Raw genomic sequence first — 23,289 nt, forward strand, 5'->3', positions numbered from 1 at the left:
TTGATTTCGTAATGGAATTTTCTTATCAATATTTATTCATCTTATCATTTATTCATTCGCAAATACTAAAGTATGTTTTGAAGTGTAATATATTATGTAAATAGATATTTTTATATTGTTATTCATGTAGCATGTGAAAGGTACAAGAATGTTAATCGCAAATATTGTTATTGTATTACATATGATGATAGGAACTAATATTATTTATAATTTAATATAGTTAAAAATTTTAAAATTCATTGAAGAATTTTAAATCAAACTGTTCAGTACAAAAAATGCATCAATCGATCTTTCAGTTTAAAGATCTTTCAGTTTAAAGATATTTCAGTTTAAAGATTTCATATTCTTTATAGTTCGCCGCAGAATATGCTAAAATAAAAAATTAGGCGCTCAGTGAAAATGACATTTCGAGCATATTGCGTATGAAATGTAAGTATGTAATTAATTTATAAGAAAATATTTAAAAGGCAAAAACAAACTTATGTCAAAATAGGGTAACAAGAAGAGTAAACTAAGTATTTTGAAAATATAAAACAATTCTTTAGATCCTTACAGTTCTATTGAGCATAATAACTCATTTTTGTAAAAATGTTGAATAGCCCACTAATGCGCTGAGCACCTGAAATATGAAGCTAAAAACAGGATACAAATGTAAATGTATGTATGTTTGCGAAAAATTCGCAAATAATTTCGATTTTTTCTTTTTCTTATATGACCTTGTATGAATTCGATTTCACCTTAAGAAAATTTTGTACCAACTTTATTTACTTATAAAATTTATTTTTTATCAAAAAAATACTCAAACAATGTGTAAGTATGTTTGTAGATCAAAACATTTTATTTACCAACTATTAAAATTGTCAATATTGCAAGAATAAAATTGAAATGTACAATGCACACGCTATAAAAAAATTTTTTATTGAATCTTTTAATTGTAATTGATTTGAACTAGATTTTATTACCTTAATCATTAAATTTGTTAATTTTAAAATTTCTCAGTTATTTGATAATTTTAAAAGCCAATATTAAAATTAGGTCCGTAATAAAGTTTACTTGTATAATGAGAGCAATTGTTTGCACAATAAATTTGTTTTAAAACCTTTTTTTTACTGTACTGATGTAGGTACATGTAAATTTTGTGAAGCTCTTCTATTTTGCTTTAAAATTCTCTCACACAAAGTAATAAGGTACATAGATATTAGAGCTATCTCTGTGCAGTGCATAGTGCACAAATTTATGTATATGTATATGCCATATATGGCTATTATTGCAATTTAACTTTTACTACTCAAAAAGGTAATGTTTACAAACGAATCGCTTTCTTTGTTATTGATCTGTTATCGTATAAGTTATGGCCCTCAACGACAATTATCACAACATTTTTTTTTGTATTTTCTAATTGTTTACTTATTAAACTTATATTAAATAAAAATAAATATTTACATTTTAATGTGGAAATCTATATAAAGAATATAAAATACTACACAAATATTATTACAAGTATAAAGAACAAAATAAAAAATTCAAATGCTTTGTCAAAATATATAAAACGTATACGTAGATACGCAGTAGATACTTAAAAATGAACTGAAATGCTAATTACTAAATTAAGCTGTCTTCTTTCTAAGAATCTTAAAAATTAATTGAATTGAAAGTTTTATAAACTTGCACCAGAAAAATTACTTCAATATAAACTATTCGAACCGGTGTTGCACAAATTCAAAAACAACTTAATAATACAGTTACAATTTGGTACAATATAGGCTTAAGTTTCCAGATTTTACTTGAGTAAAAGAAATTTCCCAATATATATTACTGTTCCGTTAAATTTTTTTTATGTTTTATAATTTCTAACGAAGGCGGCTTCCATTTAATTTCAAAAATAATTTAACCATATATGAAACTTTAATTGTATAGCAATTTGAATTGTATATAGCAACTCGAATTTCACAGGAACAAATTTAGTGAATTCTGTTACTCTAGGTTCTTAGGTCTTTTCTGGTTGATATTAACAGCTTTTTTATTATGGATATCGTGTAGAACTATGAAATTAATTAGAATGCTACCCTTGCAGAATTACTAAATACTACCTAATATTATTCAAAAAAAAAAAACATTTTCAATTTCTTTGGCGGTTACTGCATAAGAACATGTTTTTATAGAAAAGTATCAATAAAACAGAAACCAGATTTTAAATATGTACAAAGATAACAACCATAATAAAATAAAAATCAAAATCTAGCTAAATTAGGTATTTTTGATAAGACGCAATTTAATATTGTATTGTACACAAAATCAGGTGAAAATTCAAAAGAAAGAAATGAATTTTTTTTTTTCAAAATTTTTAGATACGTGCTCTTTTACGTATTATAAGTATTGAGACGCGCATATAATGCATAAATACAAACTTAGCATAACAGTCAAAACAAAAAATTATTGTCAAAATCAAAATATTATAAGTTTGTGAATACACACATATACCCACCCTACTATATCTATCTATCTTGTGCATATACGCGTGCACTGATCAAGGTATGTGTGTTTAACAACGTACAAAATTATTTAAAGTGTGCCCTATTTTAAAAGTTTAGATTTTTTCTTTTGTTTATTTTGTTACAATATTTACAAAATGGTAACAATGAACACGTTATGTAAAACGTGATATTTTTAAAATTTATTTTTTTTTTTTTGAAATTTTAGGTAAAAAATAAAAAAAAAATTACTTTAAAATAAATAATTAATTCTTTGTACTCGTATTTAATTAAGGTAAATTACCTGTAATGAAATTTTGGAAACTATTAAATTTTTTTAGTATACTCTTGTTTTTCTTGCAATATTTACATGTACGTCGTTTATTAAATAAAAAATATGATAGTTTTACATTTAATATTTTAGAACATAAGTTAGAAAATAAAAAAAAATTTAAGATTTTGGAAATTTTTTCTAAAAATTTTCGAAAATTGTTGTTGAATATTTGAAAAATAGGAGTAGTGAACATGTGACATATGATCAGTGTTGCCGGTGTTTTGTAACAATTCCGAAAAAAAATCTGAACCTGTACTGAAAAATTTTGATTCTCGAACGTATTTAAAAAAATTTTTGCCATAAAAAAAATTCAGAAATGTATTTTTTAATTATATATATGTATTTATATTGTAATACGTAATATTATTAAGTACCAATATAATATTTAAGTATAAACAACAAAAAAAAAAATTGGAATGCCCTGTATAATCACTAACATAATCGAAAATGCAATCAACAGATTATTTTTCCAATATGCTTATACATATAATCGCTTTCATATGAAATTGCTATCACGTGACACTTTAATTATAACTCTTAAATTATTGTGAATATAAAGAGAATATTGAATTGTATTTTACGGACTAGTTCAGTATCCTTAATGGTTAACTTACTAACTAGTAAAAATTTAAAGATCTATAAGAAATTCAGGAACTATGTATGTATCATTTTTATATTGAATTTTGTTAATGTATTTAATGTGATTTTTTGGTTGTATATTATGTTAGTTTTCGTTATATATGTATGTATGTGCATATGCAAGTAATTGTCGTACTACTTTTGTGGTATATGCGTAAAACGGCATTACTTTGTATGATTGTATAAAATTTAACTACAAATCTCCCTTTAAATACAATAGTACCAAATTATGCATTATTAGAAAAGTACAATGATCGTCAATTGATTTCTTAAGAGTATAACAATTTTGAAACAAATAAACACATTCCTGCGCTGTGTATAACTATACAATAATTATTGAATTTATAAATTTTGATTTGATAGTTATTGCACTTAGTTATTGCATTCTAGAACAATAAGCCAAAATAGGTATAAGTATGCCTATAAATACATACCTATATCATAATATATATTCATACCTATATGAATACATACATTCTATGTAGGAAATTAATACAATTTTTAGAAATCTAAATCGGAGATAAATTTATACAAGATTCAAGTTAATTTTACTATAAAAAATTACTAAATATTTTAAATAGAACCGGTATAAATTCAAATAAGATTGTAATCTATGAATTTTAATTTTAAAATTGTGTTTTTTTTTTTCCATTGTACTTACATATACAGAAACAGAATCCTATTTTAATTATTTCTAAGTTCTATAAAATCATGTAAGTATGAAGCTCATCTCAGATTATTTATTATTTTCAATATTATTATAAAAGCAAATATTGTTAAATATGCACAATAATTATGTGTACATATCTATACATATGTATATGTATATGTATGTATGAATGCAAACCAATAATAAATTATAAATATGTATAAATTTTAATAGTGCTATTAACCTCGAACTTTTTTATTTCTATTTTAATTTTATTACTGTATACAATATGAATGAAGGTTTTCTCGTATCATAAATAAAATATCTCACCTTTCAATAAAAAAAAAAAAACAAAAATCAAAAAAAAAATAAAAAAATAAAAATGCAAATTCCAGGTGTTAAATGCAATTTTCTATATTCATATGCAATTCTCTTTTCTGTCGGAAAAATTCAATAAGAACTTAGAATTTAGTATAATATGTAATAGCATCTGTGCTAATAGAAATAAGGTGCTGTTTACATAATGTATTTATTTAAATATGTCATTTTATTTGAATTCGAACATTTGATGTAAACTCGAATTTCGAATGTTCAATAAAATTTTAACATAAGTGGCAATTTCTGTTTAATAAATTAATTTTTTTTTAAAAGTCGATTTTAACGAACTTGAATTATGTGAATCCAATTTTATTATATGAATTATATATGAAATCTCTATTAAATTATAACTTTAATTACCTAAATGCCTGAAAGCATGTGACTCATTAGATTACTATCATATGTAAAATTGTATACATTTACATAATATTGATATTTGAAGTGCTCACTAATATTTTCTTTTCAAAAATCATTTCCATTTCTTCCAATAGATGGTATTAACTGAAGACAGTAATTTGACATAAACACTTTTACATGCAGTACTGGTCGTTTAACTTCAAATCAGTGCTTGAATTTACAATTTTATTTTGTTATCATCTGAATGTCATTTAATAAAATTGTTGTACAACTTTTTTATTTAAAATGTAAACGATACTTAAAAATTTTTTTTTTTTTTGTTGACAACAAATCAAAAAAAATATTGAAAATTTTTAAATTTACTATTAATAAAGTAAGTTATTTTAATATTCAGAAATTATAAAGAAAATAAGAAAATTGCAAAAAAAAATTGTGTACATTTTAAAATCTAGATTACTTTGAATAAATTTTATTATTTTTGTTTTTTCTTTTTTTTTTGCTAAATAATTATTATTGACTACTTAATTTTTTATTTAAAACAAATGTTGTGATTACTTACTTAATTTGATTGAATCGTGAATAAAAAATTGATAGTAACTTTGGAAGTTAAAAAAAAAATTATTTCCTGGTATTTTTTTTTTTAAATTAAGAGGCAAGTAGTTGTTTTTTTATTTAGATGTTGTGATTAAAGATTTAAATTTGAATTTAGTGAAATTATTATTCAGGGAATTTCCGAAGCAATCTTAAATTGATATTTGAGAAAACTTAGTGTATCACTACATAGTTATGCATGCAAATTTTGGAATATACTACTTTTATGTTTTAAAATTTCCATGTACAATTTTAAACTTAGCATCTTCTGATCTTCTGATCACAAAATGTAACAATTCCTGTAAAAAAGTTTTATAAAAATTTTAACTTAATTGTGAACTTATTTAAATTTTAATGTAAATTATAGAAAAATTAGTAATTAAGTCATATATCTGAGACATGAGATCTCCACATTTTGGCAGATATCTGCAAATTATTATGCGAATATCAAAAAAAATACTTGAACTTTCCAGCATGTACATACAATGATACTGTACAACTGAACCACTCACATTACAAATATCAATCAGAATTGAAATCCATGGCTCTAAAATAACAGAAATACGATAACTAATATTTACACAATGTTAATGTTTGTATATACAATTGACTCTATTACTTGCTGAACTGTGTAGAACAATACAATTTTATTACAATTTTCATCATGATGAGTAATCTAACACAATCTATAAATCAATTAATTACTGGTTAAAATTACCATTTACCAATATCTAGTGGAAAAATTATTTCGAGGTCAGTAAGATAAATTAAATATCAGTTTCCGTTAACGTGCTCATAAAATGTGATAGAAAATTTCTTATCATATTTTGAATAATTTTTTAAATTAACAATTTTATATTGTATATGGGTTAAAATCAATATTTGATGCAAAAAAAAAAATTGAAAGGGTACAATTAGTATGCATACATAAAAAATCATTAATTCAATTATTATTTTTTTCAAATATTAGTGACGATATTAACTTCCAGCTTATCACAAACGAAAAAAAACCATTAATAAAATCTTATCACTATAATAGTAGTAATAAAATAAAAAAAATTGTTCTACGCTCCCCAACAGACATATGTATAAAATGATCGATAAGGTGCGTATAACCTGTTCAAACTAGTTCAAAATGATTATTTTTTTTTAAAGATAAATAAACTCTTAAAATTTTGGTAAAAAAATTTGTTTCTGAGCTTCCGTTCGCTATATACGAATTTAATTTTAATTCATAATTTTCTTTTACTTTCATAATATTTTAATTTTTATTAAAAATTTCTTAATTTTAATTAGAAGTGCCTACTTGTATGGCATATTATTTTAAAGCTTTCAAATTTTATTTAAATTATTTCAAAGAAAAAAGTCTTAACTAGACTGTGAAATTATCTTGAAGATAGATAAGAATTTCGATACTTGAAAAATGTATAATATTTAAATAAAAATTATGAGATTTTCATTTTAACTAAAATATGTTTACGAGGGCTGTCCCAGAATTAAGTAGCCTAACAAAGAAAACACAAAAATTTTGACAAAATTTATTTTTATTTCTTAGTCCCCTTTTAGGTTGAATTGCTTCGATATCATTTTTATAGTAAGAACTGGGAAACTCTGCAAAATAGCCATCAACGCCGGACTCTACCCCTTCATTTGTAAAAAATCTTCTTCCAGCAAGCCATTTTTTCAAGTTTGGAAATAAAATGTAATCTGAGGGGGCTAAATCTGGTGAATAGGGTCCGTGAGGAAGTAGCTCAAAGTTCAATTCATTAATTTTTGCCATGGCGATTGCAGATGTGTGAACTGGTGCATTATCTTGATGAAACAACATTTTTTTCTTCGACAAATGTGAACGTTTTACTTTGATTTCTTCACTCAAACGCTGCAATAAGTTTGCATAATACTCGCCGTTGATTGTTTTTCCCTTCTGAAAATAATCAATAAAAATTATCCCACGCGCATCCCAAAAAACGGGCGCCATAATTTTCCCAGCCGATAAAGCTGTTTTTGCCTTCTTCGGAGTCGGTTCTCCCCTACTGGTCCATTGTTATACTGGGACAGCCCTCGTATAATAATTTAAATTTCAACTACTTTTAAACTGTAAAAGATGACGAATAGATGAGGATTAGTGGCAGACTGTTACAATAACTATATCTATAAAACTGTTTGACAGGGTATCTAAGAATTATTTTGTTTTTATAGGCTGTGACCACTTGACATGTTTAAACATAAAATTAACAGCTTACATAATGCAAATATGAGGTTTCTATTCAATAATGACAAAAATTCTAATGAAATACAATCACGTATTCAAAGTCTATATACGTATGCATTTGAAAATATAATAGTCGACTTTTAAGGTTTTTAATAATAATACGCTAAATATCACTTTTTAAAGCTTCAATCGATGCCCGTTATTATTATAATTTGCCGAAAATATTATAATTTTGGGCTGCCAAAAAATATATTCGGAATTAATGGACATCCTAATGCATTCTTGATTAATCTGTATTTGTCAAAATGTTAGTAAATTGAAAGCGTAGCTCAAAATTATTGTAAACAAAGTAAAGAGCCAAAAAACAGCAGAAATATTGAACCAAATATATAATTTTGTGACAAGAGGCTAAGTAGAAGTTGTTTCGGTGTAAGTTCATGATTAAATTCTTGTTGTTTGTCACATTGAGTAGATTTTGCAGAACATAACTGAATGCTCTTATAAACACATACTTGTTCTGTTTTTGAGCTTAGATTTAAAATCCGTTTACATTTAGTATTACTTAAACTTATTATTTCTCACGCTATAAAACAGTCACTTGTTAAAGTTCAATTTATTATATATATAATTCAAATAATTATTGATAACAGAAAAATGAACTATGATCTTAATAATTAGAAAATTTTTATGATTTACTTTAATAATTATTATAAAAAGTGTCATGTTATTTGTTATTGTATTATGTTTTATTGTATAAGGTGAAATTTATAAGAAAGACACTTCAAATATTTATTATATATACAGTCTTATGAATGTAATTAATCGCTCTATTGCTTATATATTATAATCTATAATAATGTTAATTATTATTCTGCTATATACATACGTACATAATTATTGAACTCTATACTGAAATATTTAATGTAAAAGTATAGATTAAACGCGTTATATTTCTTAGAAAGCTTGCAAATGGATCACTGTTTTATGCACTTGAAATCTAAATTTAAAAATGTCTACTTTACAGATAATTCAATTGAATTCATATTTTAGGGTTACCTATCCTATCAGGAATGAAAAGATATAACAATTAATAGGAAATTATGTTTTTTTGTTTTTGATAATGCTGCTGAATTGAAGACAAAAGCGGTTTAAAATTTTTTTTTAAATTCAAATGAAAAGGTTTTTTAATTAAAGTAAATATTCTCTTTTTTCAATTATTAATTATAGAATATTAAAAATTGATTTCAATAGTAAAACAAACACTCATTTGACTTTGTTTAAAATAGACACAAGAGTATATACGAACAAGCAAATTTTCTCTAATTGCTATTTCGTTGCTATATTTAAAATTTTTATAATTAATTAACAATATTGAAATTTAAATAATTATCACCTACTTTTCCTCATTAAGTGTTTTTGATTTGAAATTAAATATATTATTAGACAATTAAAATATATACTTATAGGTACATACTTAAATAAAATTGATTGTTCTTATAAGAATAATTAAAAATTTCACTTAATATTGAAAGTTCTGTAAAATTTTACTTAGTAACAAGCATGATTTCAATATCATTCTACAAAATTCAACATGACATTAAAAATTTCTCCATTTTTTACCCTATATTATAATTAAGTTCAATTCTTTAAACGTTCCATAATATAATATATATAAATCTCACACAAGAAACCTGCTTTTTAAATACCTTTATAAGCAACTATATAAACTTCACTTGAATCTAGTTGATTTTGTGTTCTTTTTCTTGTCGCCAAAATTTTTAAACTCTAATAACTAAGCTCTCAGATGATCTAGAGAGCTAGGAGAGAGCTCACCGGAAAGGTCTCGGTAACGGTAATTTTCGAGCTATATTAAAGGGTATAATTTCACTTCAAGATATTTTCAAGATCAAGTTTCTAAATATTATATTTTGAAGTGTAAGTTTACTTCTATCAATATGGTTCTCGTTATTATCAAAAATGAAGTGTACTTTTAATTGCATAATTGCATTTGTTATGCTTTTCATCTATACCTTGACATATAAATATATGCTTGATTTATTGAATTAAATTTTCAATATTGTAATTTTACCCTTGTATTGTCACATAAGAAACTACAAATTGCCTACAATATAAAACTGTAAGAGAAATTTTATTTAAGTTATATGTGATCTAATTTGGCACGTCTTTTCGAAATTAATATTAAATATAATATCAATGCAAAATTATTTAATATTTTAAGATTTTTAATAGGTTCGCATTAACATAATATTCAGCAAAACAATAACGTGATGTTATACATTAACGATAGTTATAAAAGTTTGCGATTTCAAAATTACAACAATATATTGTATTTTTACACAATTAAGTTTACATGTTTTAATTGCTAAATCGTTTATCAATACACAATATTGTTGCTACAATTACAGGTTAGGATAATATCATTGTAGCGCAATCTTGGCTATATACATACATATATCATCGCTATTTATTGTGTTTTTAATATTTATGAGAATCTTCTATATTTTTATTTTATATAATTATATGGTTAGATGCAAATTCATTAACATTTTAATCTTTCAATATAAATATTTAATATCGTTTATTTTATTTATTCGATATACTTACTTGCATAACATAATATTTAAATTGATTTTTAATTTACAAAATACTACAAAATATATTGCATATTTAATTTAAAAATATTAAAAAATTTTCCTTCTATATATACAATTTATTGATTTAAAATGTTAATACATATATACATTATGTAAAATTCTTAAATGTTCCAATTCTATGCAACTAATTTTTAATATAAATAAACAAGTTCATTAGATCTTTAAAAGCTTATTATGTAATTAATAAATTGCATATTGAGAAACTTATTTCTATATAACAATTTCATATACAATATAAAATCGTACCTATATGACCTACCTATTTGAATCTATCGGTATTTGTTCTATACACATAAGTATGAATACAATGATTTAAGAAATTTCTATATTTAAAAAATTAATATTATACAAATTGATTTCTAGATTTTTATCAGGAACTATTAACCTAAACATTATTCTGGTGTAGTTTGTTTTCAAGGGAAAAAAAAAATCAATTTAAAATCTATACTAATTAAATTTAAAATTCGATTATTTCTTTTTTATATTCAATTGATTTCAATCAAAATAAATCCTATTTAATCACATGGTACTCAACATGCTTAAAAGATCAATTTAAAAAATTTGTATGCAATTTAAAATATTTCCTAATTTAATAACTGGGAAGCAACAATAATTTGTTTTGATTTTTAAATAGATTTTATTAAAATATTTTTATATTAAATCTAAATATTTCTCATGGTTATAAAAAAATAAAAATTTGAAGAAAAAAAATATTTTTCAAAACTCTTCATTCATTCATTATTCATTCAAATTATTAATTTGTTACTAGGTTTCGTTGGCTGCCACAAACAAATCAGGTGAAATATTCAATAAAAATCAGGTTTAAAGCAGTTTTTTTCTTCCTCCTCAATAATTTTTTTTTTTATTTTAATTCATAGAATTTATTGATAAGATTTCGATAAGAATACTATAATGTACATAAGTACATACGTATATATGAAAATAATATTAACTGTTATAAAAAAAAAAATTGGTTCAATAAACTTAATTCGAAAAAGAAAAGAAAATTTGGTCACACCCGTACAATTCCTATACAACTTCTAGATATATGATATTTAAAATTTCTAGCGTTTATAATGTCGCCAACGCATTGATAGTCTCGTTTTGTGTTTGTTGGCTTGTTTGTGTTATGTGTTTTGCAAATAATATAAAGAAATCGTTTTAGAAATTCTCTATAATTTTATTAAATAATGCAAATATAATATTATTTTTTTAAGTGTTTAAAATATAAGTGTGTAAGTAAAATATTGTAGTAAATGATAATTTTTTTATCTTTAAATTGAAAATTTTGTAATAGATAAAATTCAAATTATACAATATTTACATCAGTACAACCTGTGTTTTTTTGTATTAATTAATTAAATGTCTGGAGAAGAATGTAAAATAATAAAATGCGAAAATTTTCAGGTTTCTTAAACAGTATTTTATGCAATTGCTCACATAATTGAACTGGAGACTTACATTTAAAATTTTGATGTGTAAGTAATATAAGAATCTCGAAGGCTTTAAATATATAAGAAAATAAAAGTGTCATTTACAAAGTCTCAAAAATATCAGTTTCGCTTTCTTGGAACAGAATCACAGAATCAACCCTAAAAAAATTAAAATTATATTTATTTAACATTAAATTTATTGTATAATTTAAAGTTATCTAAAAAATTAGGAAAGAAATGTAAACTGCTCAATGCTCTTTTTATATCAGATAGCGGTAATCAAGCAGATATATAACGTATAGGCCTAGAGGGTATTTTTTGATAATTTAGGGGTTTTATTATGTACTTCGATTTTCGTGAACCGATTTTCGTATGCGGACAAATGGTAAGGTAAATTTCCATTTCTGGAAATACGAAAATCGAATTATGATAGTGAGAACCTATGTAGTTCTATTCTAATATACTTCATTTGAAGCTGATTTGTTACGTAAAAACAGTTGTAATTCAGTTACTACGCGGAATACAAGTACTTGAAGGTTTTACAGTAGTTTCTTTTTGTAGCTGGTAAAGGTGTTAATGAAAAGAACAAAAGCAAACAGCATTTTCAAAAATACCAGTGCTGAATCAAGAATTTACCATGACGTTCCAAAAGTTTTGCGAAAATTTCTATTTAGCCCTTATAAATATTAATTAACATACTTGATTCATAATTGATTCAAATTTTCCAAAAATTTCTAAAAAATTATAGAAATACCTGGAATTTTTTCAAAATTCTCTTTGTGCATTGTACGCATATCGGTATATTTAGTCAATGAATTGCAATTATATTTTATTTAAATTCTTTTTTTCTTTTATTTCCTTATTCATTTTATTCTTCTAATTTAATTATAAATATTAAAAAATGAAAATTACCTTTCTAAATAAAAAAAAATTCCGCTAAAAATATTCATTCATATGAATATTGTGTATGTATGCTTATATATGTACATTTGTGTCTGTGCATTACGTGCAATTTTTGAAATATTTTTATTACTATTGAAAAACAATTAAAAAATCAATTCATAAAATGAAAACAAACTAATTAACATGTAAAAAATAAAAAGTTTCCAGTATAGTTTTTTAGCACTTTTCCAAAAAATTTTTTGAAAAAAGTGCTTATTAGTTTCACTCTGTCCGTCCGTCCGTCCGTCCGTCCGTCCGTCCGTCCGTCCGTCCGTCCGTCCGTCTGTCCGTGTGTCTGTTTACAAAACTTCTACACCTTTGAAGATAGAAAGGTGAAATTTAATACGTACATAGATCTTCACTAGAAACTTATTTTCGTAGAACAAAATTTTTACCTATCTCCCCCCCTCTAGAAGTTGTACCCCTCCAAAACCCTAAAATTGGTCTTTTTTAAATATTTGTTGCAATGAAACCATAAGCATTTTTGAAATTTTGCAAACGCAGAAATGCAGTGGCTTGCTTCCTCTTGCGCGGTATACTATAGTTCAACTTAAGAAAAACAAAATGGCCGCTCAAATTTACCGTTATTTAAAGTCCTTTTTTCCCAAATTTTTGATCTCGTTTTTCTTCTAGACTCCAGACTGTAGAAGCTTGAAATTTTACGAGCTTTTAGATATTAATAAATAGTTCATTTTGTTAGAAGAAAATTTTTTTCCATCTCCACCCCCTCTCAAGTTATCACCTCTTGAAATTCGTAAAATTTGAATTTTTGACACCTTATATTTCCGAAACCGCAAGCTTTTCCAAATTTTTATAAACGCAAAAAGCTAACGGTAAATTCCATGAAATTAAAAAATATAAATATTTTTCTTAACTCACACATTTAACCCTTAAAATCGATCATTATGTTAACCCCTTTTTATATTAATTTTTGCTTTATTTCAAAGACTGCATATATGCGTCATCCTAAATGTATGCAATCCTAGAAATAGTTTTGTATATGAATGAAAATAATTTTAATAGCGTGATAGCTATACATAGACTGTATTTAAAAGCAGAATTTTCACTTGTTGAAGGGAAAAGTGCTACAATACAAACCATTGGTTTGACCCAACTTTATTTAATTGATTTTCTATCATAATCAATTATCATAAACGGAGGGCTAAAGTATCATTTTTGTATTATGTTGTTTATACTATATTACCTATATAGAGTGTAAAACTAAAGAGAAATAATATTATAATCGAAACCACCGACTATTACAAGAATATTATAAAAGCAATCCAAATAAAATTTCAGTCATTTTATTTTAAAAGCTTGCATGTTTAGGAATTCAAGCCAAAAAGATAATTTTAGGGTTACTGAAGCTTACAAGTTTATAATTGACATTTTAAAGATTTTTACACGGCACACTGATAAAAATTGAAATGTTCATTTGGTGTTACAAATGATTCTAATTTGAAAATATTTCTCACCGTAAAAACTGGTAAAACTTCATTCGATTTTAAAGTAATTTCTTCAAAACTTTTAAATATTCGGGTACATATACATACACATATACGAAATATTATATTAACTAGTAAAATGAGTCTATATAATGAGTTCACAATGCAACATATTATTTCTATGGTAACTATAACTACCTGATTCCTGTTTTAAATGCTTTATTAATTGATTTCAAATGAACTTTTCTAAAATTATTGAACATAGGTATGATTTCTTTGAAACTTTCTTTATATCATATACGATAATTGAAAATTGAAGAGGTAACTAGACAAAGGGGTTAACTAACATTTTGACAAAAATCGAGGTTTTCGGATAGAACATCATTAAATTTCATATTTTTTCAACTGTGATTACTCTTATAGCTAGAAACTTAATAGAAGACGATATTGACAGGGCACATAGGAGATAAGTAACAAAAAAATTAATAGTTTTAAAATTTGTTAATGAAAAAATGTGTCACAATGCAAATATAAGTTAAGTCCACTTACCTCTCCAATTGTTTATAAATACATATACCAGAAAGAATGTGTAATATTAAGAAAACTTGTGCTAAATGCTCATATAACAAAATGTATTTTGATTTTAGTTTTTAGTGTAAAAAAATTTTTGTCATAAAGCCAAACAATTCAGTTTTGTTTTTTTTTTTTGTAAATAAAATAATGTAAACAAAAATACTATATAAAATTAACAAATTATTGTAAGAAAAAAGAACAATATAAAATATGTAATTACGTCAGAAGAAGAAAAGAGGCTCGTCAATAAAATAATTAGATTCTTAGAATAGATGGATATACATTTCTGCATATATACATTTACGTTTGCATTTACGTTTACATTTACACATACCTATAATTTCATATTATTGAATATTTTACATTTCACATAGTTACATAGTTAGTATGAAATGGTAGCATATACTAATTGAAAATAACCAGAAATCAATAATGAATTTTCAATAAAAATCAATAATTTATGTAGTTATAGTTCTTTAACAAAATTCATGCAATATACATGATAACACATACATACATATATGTACATCATATTATGTGAAATGAATTTATATTTTTATTTGTTTCTTAAATAAATATCTTCATATACATTTTACTGATTTGATTGATAGAATAATGCGAAATTACGTAATAATTATTTAGTATCTTATATACTATAGAGATGATAAAAACGAACGTGACATTAGATTGGGTAAAAGAAAAATAAAATACATCATCAGAAACGTTGTCAACTATATTAGTCGCCAAGATAAAAACTGTTATACTTAATTATAGTAAAGATTGTGAATACTAAATGAAGATTTACCGTGAATTTGTTTTATTTAATAAAACTAAAATTGTATAACAGTGTAAAATTGTAATCAAAATTGAATTTTCTGTTATAGTTGATTAAGAAACTGTTATACTTGAAATTAAAAAACTGTTATACTTGATTATAGTAAAGATTGTGAATACTAAATGAAGATTTACCGTGAATTTGTTTAATTTAATAAAACTAAAATTGTATAACAGTGTAAAATTGTAATCAAAATTGATATTTCATATGAATTTTTTTGTAATGTAAACAGGAAATCTCTAAAGTTATTCACACAATTCTTAAATGGATGATTTTCCCGGAAAATTATATATGTATATTTTAGGTTAGTTACTTTAATATTTTCATCTCAATAAATTAATTTCATTATTTTACATTTCCTTATTGAGGGCCTTAGCTTAATATTTCTTTCCATGAATAATATCAAAAAATTTTACATACTAAGTGTTATATTAACTAAAAACAACAAGTTTTTGAAAATATTTTTATTAATAACACGTTTTTTTTTTTTGTTATATTTAGTTTAGGGTCAAAAATTCAATTGACATTCAATTATTAATTTAGTTTGTAACAATATGCTTTGTAAATAAAATTATTAGCATTTGTTTTGTTTATTAAATTAAAAAGAAATCAAAAACATTAAACAAGTTATTATAAATTTTTTTTTGGAAATTTTATCAATAATATTTACCTATTTTCCTTTAACGTCTGTATGGTATCAGTTAAATATTTGTCTACATACACCTACACATAATAAATTTATTCACCTTACTATTACCAAATTTACTTAGTATTTTTTGTGATTGCTTAAATATTGTAAAATTTTATATACACACTTAAAATGTAAATATTTCCATTGATTTTTCTATTATCACATTAGAGGCAAACAATATACTCGATATATGTATGTATTATTTAAATAATTTAATAATTAAATTAATTGAAATATTTTTGAAAAAAAAAAAATTTTTCAAAAAATTTGAATAAATTTGTCTGATGGAAAATTTCTATATAACTACCTATTAAATAAAAAAATATTGTTGATAAACATCTACTCTACCGGTATACCACAGTATAATAATAAATATTATCAATGGTACTCGTATATGAGTCTATTTGTGTATATACGAGTAGTAGATCAAAATTCTGTAGTCCCCTGTGTATACAACATATTTGACTACTTGAGAGTATTTTTTTTTTTTAACATAAACAACTTAATTACATTTTTATAAAAATTAAATTATTTTTTCTTTGTGAATATTTGCCATGACGTTTTTCAAGTACACAGCACATATACATATATACAATCGATATTATAAAATACAAACAACATTTCAAATTTTTCTTAATTAATATTTTGCAAAATGCAAAAAATAAAAAAATATTGATTTAATTTAATTACCATAACTATTAATTGATTTATAAATATAAAATATTTTTTCTTAATTTTCCGCAATTTTAATAGTAAGTATATAGTAATAGTAATAGCTCCGTTTCCCCCCCTACATACACCTCGTGCTATTTAATAAATTATTTAAAAAAAAAAAATTAAAAAACGTGTTGGTTATACAAAAAAAAAACATGAGATCCAAATTAAATTCCTATCGCTATATGAAAGCAATATTTTTTTGTTATATTGTTTGATAAAACCGCTCATTCGCTGCAATAATGACATAACTAAAAAAAAATACGATTTCTGAATTATTTATAAAAAAAATAAGAGCCTGAAACTTAATTTCTCTATAGTTTGAATATTGTTATTTACGATAAAATATAAAATAATGCAATAACAAGAAAAATATATTAATTCCGAAAACTATAAAATTCGTTTTTCTCAAATTTACAAAATTTTGAGTTATGTCAGAGTGGCAGCCAACAAGCGAACAATAATTTTATTATAATTTATAGGTTTTATATTTAATTCAAATATTTGAAAAACAAAATATTAACTTTAAATTAATGAAGATGAATCAAAATTTGTATATAACAATCGCAGAAATAATAATTTTTGTTTGTATAACAATATTTTGATCAAAATATTATTATTGATTTTAGAAAACTTTCTTCTCTCATGTTTATAAAGAGGAAAATTAAATTCTAACTATTATTATTTTTTAATTTAAAAAATCAATTTTTTGTTATTAAAAATGAAAATTGATTGTATATTAATAAAGATTGTTGCTTACGTAAATTATGACAATTTTGAATAATCTAAACAAAATTTTGTTTATTTTATACGTAATTTTCACTTTAATCAATAACATGTTTATATTATTTTTTGAAAAAGGTACATACGCGTATCGAAAGCAAATATAATTAATTTAAATTAAAGAATATGAAAGAGAAATCATATATAGTGTCTTTAATAAGCAAAAAATTTTAAAATTTCTATTAAAAGTAAAATAAAATTAAAAAAAAAGCCCCTCCACCCATAATTCCAACACGAGTTATTGAATTAATATTGAACTTAATATTATAAAAATTAATTAGAATATTAGTGAAATAGAGATCATTTTCAAATAAATTCTTTACTAAATAAAATTAAATGAATAATATTTGAGTATTAGGAATACTTTGTTGTCTATGCAGAAGTTAAAATTAATATAATATCATATACACATACAATATATTAGAATTATCAAAATAAGAATGCAAAATTCTCATTTTCATATTTTATATGGAAATAGGAAAAAATTTTGCAAGCATACCAATAACATTGTATGAAGAATATGTTTAGATTCCTTATGTAACATTATAGGATGCTATTGCACTCCGAGTCATGATTGATACAACTTATTGTACCCAGTCTCCCACACCCCCCCCACCCCTCCCTTAGAATACTTCTACGAGGCCTATCTTTTCAATAATTTCAAGTATATGTTGTAAGGAAACAGGACCTTAGATAAGGTCTTATTTATTGAAAATATTTTGTGAATAAAATAGTACCTTATAGGAAGGTGTCGAAGAGTGAATATAGTTTACTAAAATATCAGTGACAAGAAATCTCCAATAATTTAATGAAAGAAACTAAATTTTTGCTTCAATACATTTTAAATAATATGAATGTTTTCTAATAAACTTTTTGTTTAATTTGCAAATTTTATTAAATTTGAAAATTTTACTTGTTTTAATTTTGTGCAAATTCTCTAATTTTTACTTAATTGTCTGTTCTGTTAAAAAAAATTTTTATATCTTAAATTTTAAATATAGAATCGAAAGTCACGTCCAATTTTATTATTCAAAAAAAAAAAATTAAATTTGATATTTTCAACATTTCACATTCTAAATTTGCACTCATATTGCACATGATTTTCATTAAATTTTGCATACCTACATTTTTTAAATTAATTTTCTATTTAAAATTTTTAAAAATAATATTAATGAATATTAATAAAAAAAAACAAAAAGAAAAAATCTATTTTCTTTTTAGAGATATTGCAAAAATTCAAAATATGTAAAATTTATCACGTATAATACTTTTTCTGATTAGATAAGAAAAGATTATAATTGTAGTGTCACAAATGATAAAAATTATATTCAATTATTATTCAAGTATGTATAATATATTGTATATGTAGTAAAACTTTCTTTCAATATGCATTTATATTAAATATAAGACAAAAAATTTGTATTAAATTCTAAATATGGAGCAAATTATTCATAATTATTAAAAATATTTATACATGTACTCGTATGTGTCTTATCTATATATTGTGACAAAAACTGCTTGACAATGAAACTCGTTTTTTACTTTATTAAATTATGTTATACTTGCATTTTTCGGATATAATACGGATTTGGTATTTAATACGACATATAAGGCTATTTCAGTACTATGAAAGACTGTACGGAATTTTGATAAATAATTTTTGCGCTTTGCACTTTGTTTCAATCAAAGATGTCAAAGACAAATATCAAATAATTTTGACATTTAAAACACAAAAATTGATTTTCAATATTTGACAATAAAAAAGCATCTTTTGAATGTCAAAATTAGAATAATTATTAAAAAGAGATGCAAGGCGGCAAACAATGATTTATTTTATTTTTTAATACCCTTAGTATTTTGATATTATTTGTTGAAAGCCTAATGCTTGTCAAATTACTTACTACAGTTTTGTTCTTTAAATTCAAAAAAAATTCATTATTATAATATTAGAGATGTGGCGTGGCAGTCATTAATACACAATATTTTAAAATGAATGACTTAATTTGTATTAAACTATTACTCATTATAAAACACTTACAAAAAACAAAACTCATTTGAATCCATTAAAAATGATTTAGATAAGATTAAAATATTAATAAAATTTTTAATCTTATGCTATTTGTACAAAAACTTTTCAAAGTTTAAACGGAAGGAATTGGTGGTTTTGCTTTTTCTTTTTTTTTCAAGACAATAGAATTTTAATGAAATCAATTTCTTCATTATAATCACTTAATTACCAAAATTTTTACTTTAACGCTCTAGCACAAATTTTTCAGCTATTTCTATATAACTATTTTTATAATATAGAACATATTTACTGTGATTAATACAATATTGAGAAAGAAAACGGTGAATCGAATTAAATTTCCTCTCACCTCATTTAAAATCAAGAGCTTATAAGAGCAAAATTGTGTTATGACACAAATTTTATGACATCATTTTTTTTTCTAATGAAAAATCTCAATATACGTCAAATGATAAAATTTCGAAAACATAATCATCTTCTAGACAAAAATATATAGAATAGAAATAAGTAGAGATTATTCTTTTTTTCCTTTTTTGGAAATCCATCATACTAGATGTGTATATAATAGTTAAATAGAACTAATAGATTAACAATAATTCTATGTCAATAATTAATATTTTTTTTGGTAAACTGAGAAAATACAATTATATTAAATTAGATTTGTACATTATTTTTCACCAAAATAAAATCATTTTTATTTACATAAGAAATAAAATCCTTTATATTGTATAGCCGCACTAAAATTAAGTGACAATCGAATACTTAATAAGATAAATAAATATTTTTTTTTTTTTACGAACAATAAAATTTATTTTCTTATTTCAGTGTTTTCATGGAAAAAATGTTTAGCAAAAATTTTATCAATATTCCAAAATATTGTATGAAATCTTCAGGGAAATTATGGTGTTCATCATCATTTCGATCAACAATAAGGTAAGTCAATTATTTTCTTCTTAAAAAGAGGAAATTTTTAAAAATTGACATTAAAATTTGAACTTTTTGATCGTAAATTTTTATTTTTTAAAAAATTATTTCAAGCTCTTGTATATTTGATTTTGAAGCAGGAACAATTGGAGAGAAGATACAATGAATAGTCTAATTCATCGCATTTTAACATTTTCTGAAGTATAGATTTTAACCGATTTTGACATATACTATGGACTAGTTTCCCCTTATTGTATCTGAGACATGAACTAATTTTTTTCATTTGAAATAAATTGCCTTTGAGTATTTTAATTGTTTCCGTGAAAAAGTTGCCTGATTTTGAAACATATTTCATTATATAAAATATTTTTACTAAATAAAACTATACTGGGTCTATTAATTTATTTAAAAACATTCCGAACATTTTATTATAATCGCGAAAACTGAATTAAAACTGGATATTCCTTTAGTTAAATGGCATCAAGAGATAGAAATGAATTTTGTATAATAATTTTACTATGTACATATATCGATCTAAAATAAAAATATCTTGAAAAATTTATACATTGTATGTATTGATAAATAAATATTGTTAATATACGCAAACTTCCTCACGAATATTTCACATATTTTAACAAATTTCGAATGATCCAATTTTTAACATAATTCTGAGAATAATACTTTCTCTACATTTTACTAATGTAGAAAGCGATGATCGGCCTATAAAATTTTCAAAAAATTATTGAGGGACCTATTAACACAGACCCTATGTAAAATATTATTGTAAAATGGCAAATTTAAATAAAAAAAATCTTCAAAATATTTATTAAAAATAAATAAAAATCGATTTTTAATAAAATATTTATTAAAAGAGAAGCAAATATTTCATAAAAAAAAATCAATAAGCATTAAAATTAACTATAAACAAATTGCTCATCTGCATCTGGTACATTTAATAATAGTCTGCTTTTCACTTTTTCTTTTATTAAGAAAATTTCAAGATTTTATTTTGCAAATTATTAGATTTGGACAAATAAAGTACTTTTTTTTTTCTTCTTATATTTTGTAAATTAAATAGAAACAGAAAGTAAACAATATTGTTTGCGATGAATAAATAATAAAGATAAAAAAAAAACATATTAAAGCAAATTTAATTACAGGTGCAAATTTTTTTTATTTTTTTTTATTTTTTAAAGCAACTTTAATGTACTGACTCGTCGAGATAGATAAGAGCTTTTTTATATTAGCGAGATCTCTAAAACCAATTGTACTAAAATAAATTTCTGTGTAAATTAAAATTCTATAATGAATAAATTATAAGGGTATGGTAAGGCTGTACCTACAAGAATTGTTAATTTCGTAATATGATAAAAACTCCAAAGTGATTGTTACATTATTAATTGATTAAAAATTAATTATAGTAAATAGTTAATATAAATCTGATATACACACACATGAATAAATATGTAAATTGTTGAATGTCTAAATCACAATCATCTTATTGACACATGTTTGGATTGCTCAAAATATTGAACATATGTTCACATGTTAATTTTTTTTTTTTTTTAATTTTGAGCACAGCACGCGTTAACGTTTGTGCATATGTACCTTAAAGTGTATTGTGAATTGAAAATATTTTTCTTCAAATAAATTTATTATTTTGATCAATTTAATTTTTATGTGCATATTATCAAAATTAAATTTTTAATTGCAATTATTTTGTAACAGAAATTATGTTATACAGTTTTTTGCAATCACCTGCACATAATATTCTGACCTATTAATTAAATCACGATTATAATTAATGTTCAGTTAATTTAATCTTTGTATAGCACATTTTCTTTTAATTTTGTAATAAATATTTGAATGACCTACATATAAAATGTAATAGAGATTAAAGTGCAAAATTTTATGTATAATATTACAATAAAAGTAGACAGAATATTTATAAATTTATTATAAATATAGATTCTGTAGATTGTAGATTCTATAGATTCTAAGTGAACCGAGTGGGACAGGAGTAACCCCCCAAGCCACCGCAGCCATTTTTTTTACTTATTGTAGGCTCCCCCACGTTCCCGCCAATAATATCCCCTTCCCAACCACAAAGCCAGAGATATCCCTAAAGGAGTTGGACAACAGTTCCCAAACACTTAGGGACACATGTCCAAGACAATTGCGGCGCCGAACAGCCAGTGCCGGACAGTCGCAAAATAAAAACAAAATAAATCAACAAAAACACTACTATTATAAATGTACACGTATATACAAATAATTGATTAATTTATTTTTTTTAATGATTTTAAATAAATTCTATGATAATTTAATAAAAAATATTACATTTAATATGTTCATATATAATATGCTACTATAATATCAAATTGACCGGGACGGCAGGTATAACAGTTTAGCCAAAGAATATAGTATAATATCCACCGGTTTTCTATCTTCCATTTAACATACAATTTTTTTCTGAAATCAAAACATTCAATTTTAGAAATAGTTAATTTGCTTTTAAGGTCGACAAATATTAAAATGTGGTATACAGAAGTTGATATATTGCTCTTTAGTTTTTGATAAATTTCATTTGTTATTTTTCCATGTCCTCCATATCCGG

The 23,289-nt window shown here is 23.4% G+C and overlaps 1 protein-coding gene across 1 annotated transcript in view; it reads left to right on the forward strand.

The window, feature by feature from the left end:
- The window catches only part of LOC129615725 (electron transfer flavoprotein beta subunit lysine methyltransferase-like), a 77,104-nt gene that overhangs the window by 50,996 nt on the left and 2,819 nt on the right, over window positions 1-23,289 (forward strand). The window contains exon 3 of the mRNA XM_055531092.1: window positions 20,574-20,681. Coding sequence (XP_055387067.1) covers window positions 20,581-20,681 — 101 coding nt within the window. The 5' untranslated portion in view covers window positions 20,574-20,580. The remainder of the gene's footprint in view (window positions 1-20,573; window positions 20,682-23,289) is intronic.

This window comes from Condylostylus longicornis, unplaced genomic scaffold (genome assembly GCF_029603195.1).
Source record: "Condylostylus longicornis isolate FDR11 unplaced genomic scaffold, ASM2960319v2 ptg000145l, whole genome shotgun sequence".
NCBI lineage: Eukaryota > Metazoa > Arthropoda > Insecta > Diptera > Dolichopodidae > Condylostylus > Condylostylus longicornis.